Genomic DNA, 7,786 nt, shown 5'->3' on the forward strand with positions numbered 1-7,786 from the left:
ATCAGTAAATGGGTTTCTTCAAATTAAATTGATCCCAAGGGCAAGGCAATGCCTAAACCCTTGACAAATGGAGTGTGCACAAATGGAGTAATTATTAATAATATATGATCTGTTCTAGATTCTAATAAAGCTCATCTCTGTAGCCTGTGGCTGAGTAGTGAAGAGCACTGTATTTTAACACGCAAGTGCTGGGTTCAAATCCCTGCTGGTACGAACATTTTCTAACCAACCAAATTTGTTCGTTCCTGGATAGGCAATAGAAATGGATGTAAAACAATAAATGAGCTTTGAAGTAATGTGTAAAAGCAGATCCGAGGTACATATCTTGAACATTTTCGAACCAACCAAATTTTTTCGTTCCTGGATGGGCAATAGAAATGGATGTAAAACAATAAACGAGCTTTGAAGTAATGTGTGAAAGCAGATCCGAGGTACATATCTGCATTAAAAAAGATATTGACAATAATATAGGTATGAATGTACGTACGTAGAGAGAAACAAAATAAATCTTTATTTAGAACTGCTCAAATAATATTTTGAGTTGCCCATTAACACAGTATACCTATCAGACTGGAAGTTATTGGAAGATTAGATATTATAAGATTTAGTTATTGGGAGATTAGATACAAATAGTAAAAATACTCACGTGACATCTTTCTCGTTAATAAGACACCATTAACACAGTATACCTATCAGACTGTAAGTTATTGGGAGATTAGATATTATAAGATTTAGTTATTGGGAGATTAGATACAAATAGTAAAAATACTCACGTGACATCTTTCTCGTTAATAAGACACGTAAAGGCCGGCGTGGCATTACCAGCACCCCCTCCGCCCCCCTCCCCACTCTGTCCCACAGGTTTAGAGCTCCCTCCTGGTATAAGTCGAGTAAGCACATTCTTCTTGGATTTCACCTCCTTCTTTTTCTTGTGAACGGCCAATAGGAGGCGACGGGCGGCCGGCCTTCGCAGGCCGATTTTCTCAAGGTCCTCCTCTATCACGTGATCGAAATGGGCCAGTCGAGTGATCTGTTGGGGAAGAGAGAGGGATGGTTTTAGTGGGTGTGCCGAACGTACAAAAATGGCTACAAAAGAGAAGAAATCGAGAAAAAGTGAAAGTTATTTACCAACCTCAGTGGTGTAATGGTTAGTGCGGTGGACTTCGGATCTAGAGGTTGGTGGTTCGAGTCCAAGTCAAGTCATGAAATTCAGCTGAAGTTATTCACCAACCTCAGTTGTGTAATGGTTAGCGTGGTGGACTTCGGATCTAGAGGTTGGTGGTTCGAGTCCAAGTCAAGTCATGAAATTTAGAGTAGTGTATTGAGCGGGAAAAGACATTTGTGACAAGCATTTATGCTTAACACAATTAAAATTCCTTTTAGAAGTTATTTGTTTGGAGAGGAATTTATGTTTACTTTCTATTATTTCATATGACATTGTCCTGTCTTGACTTATCTTGATGTCTTACTAGTAACTTACCGGGACGAAATGTTCCAGAAAATGAAAAATTGTTGAGTTAGTGTAGTGTATTGAGCGGGAAAAGACATTTGTGACAAGCATTTATTAAAATTCCTTTTAGAAGTTATTTGTTTGGAGAGGAATTTATGTTTACTTTCTATTATTTCGTATGACATTGACATTGTCCTGTCTTGACTTATCTTGATGTCTTACTAGTAACTTAACGTGACGAAATGTTCCAGAAAATGAAAAATTGTTGAGTTCAAAACATGAACATTTTGCACAACAAAGAAAAAGCCAGGCATTGGTTCCCAAAGGAAACAAATGTAAATGCAATTTCTTTGTGTTATTATGTCACAACTTTGGTGCTCACTGCAGCATTGTAGGATTTTTCCCTTGGGGAAGAAAGAGGGATGGTTTTAGTGGGTGCGCCGAACGTACAAAAATGGCTACAAAAGAGAAGAAATCGAGAAAAAGTAGAAGTTATTCACCAACCTCAGTGGTGTAATGGTTAGTGCGGTGGACTTCGGATCTAGAGGTTGGTGGTTCGAGTCCAAGTCAAGTCATGAAATTCAGCGTAGTGTATTGAGCGGGGAAAGACATTTGTGACAAGCATTTAAGTATGCTCAACACAATTAAAATTCCTTTTAGAAGTTATTTGTTTGGAGAGGAATTTATGTTTACTTTCTATTATTTCGTATGACATTGTCCTGTCTTGACTTATCTTGATGTCTTACTAGTAACTTACCGGGACGAAATGTTCCAGAAAATGAAAAATTGTTGAGTTCAAACACATGAAATTTCGCACAACAAAGAAAAAGCCAGGCATTAGTCCCCAAAGGAAACTTTTTCTGAGTCAGTCTTCAGATCAGTGAACTACTGATAAATTATTTCATCAATTAAATGTTCGCAATTTACAATCGTATCATTATGTAAGCCTCTACATCTCTAACAAACGTAGGTATATGCAAACAGAGTTCTACATGATTAGATATTGACGTGAAAGAAACCACGTCAATTTACACAGAAGTGTGCCGAATAGGCGTGCTAAAAAACGTTTACCTAATAATTATGGGAGGATATTGCTCTGCTAGTTACTCATTTATCAAGCGTTACACTGTGGGAGAAACCAACACTTCCAGAGAGGTATTTATAGACGTTATAAATACTGTAGATCCAGATTATAGATAGTCTCGAATAAGACTGACAGTAGAATGGGCGAAATTAGAAGACACTTGACCTAGTCTACACCTCTTAGATTAGATATAGAAGTAGCGATGCCCAACAGTACTAAAATCCACAATGATTTTTAACGCGTTTAACGTCACTGTAAAACTGCCAAGGTTTTGAGTGACGATGATTTTACCCCCGATTTGGCGACAAGCTACCCACCTCCTCATATTAACCTCACCCAGCCTGCGTGGGATCGGGAAAAGCCAGCAGACCGCAATTGCCCAGACGGTCACCCATCCGGATACTAACCACGCACAGTGTTGCTTAACTTCAGTGATCTATCGGGAACTGTTGCATTCAACGTGCTATCACCCCTGGCTATTTTTTTTATGCTATGGTCTTATCTTCCCGAAATCGAAGAGGGAAGGAAGACAGGATAGGAGAAAGCCAGCCGTTCCGAGAACGAACCTTATCCCTTCGGGATGAAATCTGTCCCGGGCGGGAATCAAACCCGCGGCCTAGCGCTTACAAGACAGAGGCGCTACCAAACAAGCTAACTAGGCTGGCAACTCGGCTAGTTGTACGGGAGGAGAAATACATACCTGTAGCTCATCTCGTATTCTGGAGAAGAATTCTTGCAGTTGTACAGCCTCCAGAATTTCCTCCAGCCATTTCATGTCTTGATCCTCCATTGTGAAGTCAACTGGAGTGCGTCTGGAAACCAAAGAAAAATTGAATAAAATAAATGTGGAAATTTAATGACAATCTTTCCTATGGGATGGGATGAATGGAATGCTAAGATAGTAATAGAAAGTAAAAAAAAAAAAAAAATGTTCTCACTGAAAAAAAAAAACGGGGAAAAAAAAAAAAATGTTCTCACTGAAAAAAAAAACGGGGTCAAAGGAGCCATGGGTTAAAAAATACTTCGAAAACCTGCCAAAAAGTGCCTAAACAGAAAAGTATTACCTATCTATGTAGGTGTTGTTTTCATATTAGAAATTTGTCACTAGACCAATGCACATCACCATTCAGTCTATGCATCTACCAAGTCTGCAGTAAATTGGTCTGCACCTACAATAAATAATTGGTCTATGACCTAGTCTATGGACCTACAACAATCTTCTGTTTCTCCAGCCTAGTTAGCTGGAACGTTACGCACTTGCATTGGAAGCGTTATCGTCCCGCTCCGTTGTTACAGTTTCCTCTATCAGAAAAGTTCTATTTCTATCGGTCGATGCATCTCCAATTGATCCATCAGACTGCACTATTCGCCTTCTAGTATCTAGAGTTGGTCTAGATCGCTAGAAGTAACTGATCTAGGTCATTAGTTCACTTCTTACCTTACACCACAGTCAGGGTTCTCACGATTGTTTCGTAACCACAGGAATTCTAAACTGACCTGACTTAAAGTGTAACCGAATATTCTTTTGTTCGTGCATAATTGGACAGCGGTATTTTAAAGTAATACCCGTCATTATTGTATAACACGATAAGTGTACCCGCAAAGTTTATTGTAATCCAAAGTTCACACTTAATAACACAATATTTGTAGCTTTAAAATAATAAAATCATTGTAAGCGCGAACGACCTGTCTGCTAATGTTAAAGCGGGTCGTAAAAAGTATTTAACAAAATAAAAGCATGTAAAAATTGTAAACCAGCCTAGCTAGCTTGGAGGGTAGCGCTGCCTTGGAAGCGCTAGGTCGCGCGTTCGATTCCCGCGGATTTTATCCTAAACAGATAAGGTTCCACACATGGCCTTGTTGCTTAGAGTGTAAATAAATAAATAAAAATAAATAAGATAAGGTTCGTTCTCGGAACGGCTGGCTTTTTCCTATCCTATCTCTTCGATTTCGGGACGATAGGACCTTAGCAGCTACAGTTCAATGGAATCTAGACTGTTCAAGTTCACCAAGATTCGGTTCGTTCTCGGAACGGCTGGCTTTCTCCTATCCTATCTCTTCGATTTCGGGACGATAGGACCTTAGCAGCTACAGTTCAATGGAATCTAGACTGTTCAAGTTCACCAAGATTCTTGTACTTGCTGAATACTCCGGTAACATTAATCAAATCAAATGTAAGTCAATTCTAAAGGTATCTAGGTATGTGGGTGACATCGGTGTGAAACAGGTGATTCTGTGGTTCAAACATTCAGCACCAAAGTACTTTTATTATTTTTATAACACACAAAATTATATCAATAAAGAGGTGCTCTATTAAACTGTTGGTATAATGGAACAACTTGTTCTAAGCTGACAGTCTAAATAAAGCACTACTTATACTTTGTCCTCTTGATTCAAAGATATAGTACCAAAGTACTTTTGGTACCTACCTGCGATGTCCTTTTGATTCAAACAATGCTAAACCAAAGTATGTACTTGTAAATATATGTTCTCTCTAAATCCTATACATCAACTTACTAAACAAAGTAAACGGTAAAACTAAATCTTAATGTGAGACCTCACGGAATACGAGATTTGCTAATCAGGACCGTAGATAAGGATGATTCTTTTAAATCATTGGTTCCCAACCTGGGGGTATTTACCCCCCGAGGGGTAAAATACACTTTTTCGAGGGGAAAGAAGAACTAAGTGAGAAAAAAAAATACAAAAGATATAGAAAAAAAGATGGGATGAAGGAAATTTATCTGACGATGTGAACGGACCCTTAAAACCTCGATATAAAACCTCTGAGATGTGCACTATGTGCTTTTGTTCTATTTATTGAAAATATGTTAAATTTAATAAATAAATAAATAAACCTACTGACCAACTGGGTACAATTTCAATCTGTACTTGTTCTTTCCCTATCTATAGCTATTTCTATGCTTTACTTTGGGGGGGGGAGGGTAATGGCTAAATTTGAGCTTAAAAAGGGGTATTTGTCTGAAAAAAGGTTGGGAACCACTGTTTTAAATAGATGGAAGTTACAAGTGTTTGAAGATAACACAAAAGTTAAGGTCCATGATGATTAAAAATTGGAATTGGGGGGAAAATATTTGAATCAGGCATATGTAAATTAAAGCAACATTTTTTGTGAATCATCAAATCTTCCCTATAACCCTCTTTTCTAGACGGATTAAAACAATGAATCATACAAACAAACGAAATCCGTCCAACTTATCACTAGGTTTAAATTTTGTTTATTTGTATTTAGCTAATAAAAATAACTAAATAACCAAACAAACATGTTGGCACACTCAAATAAAGTAAATATCAATTTTAAACAAAGTTAAAACCTCTATCAAACAAAGTTATCTATTAGGTAACCTGTTGATAAGTTTAATGGATTAACAAGACAGATGAATTAAACAAACTCTCAATCTGTGTCCAAATATAGTCGATGGCCGCCGATGAATGTCGACTGAAACCGTACACACTACCTCGACAACACCACCCGGTTGGGTGGAAGAGCTCACTAAGTGAGAATCCTGCCATTAAAGCCTTAAAAGAAGAAGAAAAAAAAAAACAGATCGATGGCCGTCGACCATGTGTGGAATTGTGGACACAGGCGACACAGCTTTAGGTCTTGGAAGGAGCAAAGATATTATTTCCAGTTTCTAGGCGTCCAAAGGGTTTTAAACTCCAAATCCCCTCCCTTTCAACACTATGAGGCAGGTATGCCTACCTAACAAACACGGAAATATGTATCTACTTCGATCTCAGATCTACTTCATACAAATCCCTCATTTCTCCGAAACATAACAAACCACAAAAAATGATAAGCCTACGCTGTACACAAAAGTCTAACCTAATGTGTAGCGTAGAGCTTGGCATGAAATATTGGCCTTTGATAAAGTGCTCCGTACCTTTGTAGTGGTAAACTTTCAAGCATAATTAAAACGAAAAGGTAATAATGTGGCTAATTTAAATATAATGTTATAGAGATGGCTCTCATACAGGGGGGTTGTGGTTTGCTAGAGAACATCCTTGGGAGTCCGGTGGTGAAAGTTTCTACATAAATATTATTCTGAACCTGAAGTGTTGGGGTTGAGATCCTCTATTGCTGAAGTATTTGAGTATTCTCTATTACATTCTATTGCTTCCCATGAGTGATGTAGTATAGGATAAGATGGAAACCTATTGAAAACTGTTGATCTGAATTCTTCTTGAGGTAATGCTGCTACTGCTACAGTGCTAACGCTGACACAGTCTCAGCCGGACGATTTTCAAAATGATCAGCTGATCACTAACTGACCAAAAGTTCCAAGCTTCCAAGGTTTGATGGTTGACCAAAAACTTGAGCATGCTCAAGAGTTTATGAGCTCTTTGCTAAAGGCCCTTTCTGAGGGAAACCATTTGGTACACTGATGATACCATCCTGTATGCGAGCAGTGACCTGGACAAGAGGAAATTTTAATGGTGAGGACACACGAGTACCCCATCACATATTAAATGATTTATTAAATTAATTGTCCAAGTGTATACATCCCAGCTCCCATGCTGAGGTATGTGGCTACTTGTATCTCGTATTGGACATTATGAGTTCGAGAACTTTGGTCCCTTCTCCTCTTTGTTGTTTGGTCAGCCAACATGCGTTCGTTTCATGCTTGACCATCTATGTTACGATGTAGTAGAAGCTTAACCCATCCCTTGGGGGCAGTTGCCCCTACACGGAAGCCTCAGAGTGGGCTTTTTGTGTATGAATAGTATGTAGTAGAATCGATGTAAATCGACGGGCGATCTTTCGAACACAATTTCATGTCATCTCGCCAGCCCAGTTAGCTTGTTTGGTAGCGCATCTGCCTCGTAAGCGCCAGGTCGCGGGTTCGATTCCCGCCCGGGTAACGAGGTTCAAACCTTCAGCATAGGTAAACCCATACACAGTCAATGGTGTCATTCAAATTCTCGAGTAAAGAACAGTGAGATTAGATACTTAGTACTACAACGTCAGAAATAACAAATAGCCAACCCAATCAGCTTGGAGGAAGTAAAGGAACTGTCCTTTGTATTGACTCTGGAACTTCCGAGACGTGAAAACGGGTGCATTTGTGCACAAAAAAGGAGCATTCTGAAATCTCGACGCGCCAACTTACGTTAGCTTGGAGGGTAGTGCGTCTGCCTTGTGAGCGCTAGGTCGCGGGTTCGATTTCCACCCGGGGCAATCTGAGAACCTGTTTCACCATATGGACAACAACAAAGAACTCTTCAAAACA

General features: G+C 39.0%; 1 protein-coding gene and 1 pseudogene across 1 annotated transcript; both read right to left on the reverse strand.

Annotated features, from left to right (window-relative positions):
* Positions 1 to 773: 773 nt before the first annotated feature.
* Positions 774 to 3,350, reverse strand: LOC103521514 (activated CDC42 kinase 1-like; the record flags this gene model as incomplete). The annotated part of the gene is made up of 2 exons (XM_026832165.1): positions 3,235 to 3,350; positions 774 to 1,030 (listed from the first exon to the last, which is right to left on the reverse strand). Coding segments are annotated over exons 1-2 (347 nt in total), but the record flags the coding sequence as incomplete, so codon positions are not given.
* Positions 2,894 to 3,011, reverse strand: LOC113472413 (annotated as a pseudogene).
* Positions 3,351 to 7,786: the final 4,436 nt, after the last annotated feature.

The sequence above is a fragment of the Diaphorina citri genome, unplaced genomic scaffold (assembly GCF_000475195.1).
Source record: "Diaphorina citri unplaced genomic scaffold, Diaci psyllid genome assembly version 1.1 scaffold5367, whole genome shotgun sequence".
In the NCBI taxonomy this organism is placed as follows: Eukaryota; Metazoa; Arthropoda; class Insecta; order Hemiptera; family Psyllidae; genus Diaphorina; species Diaphorina citri.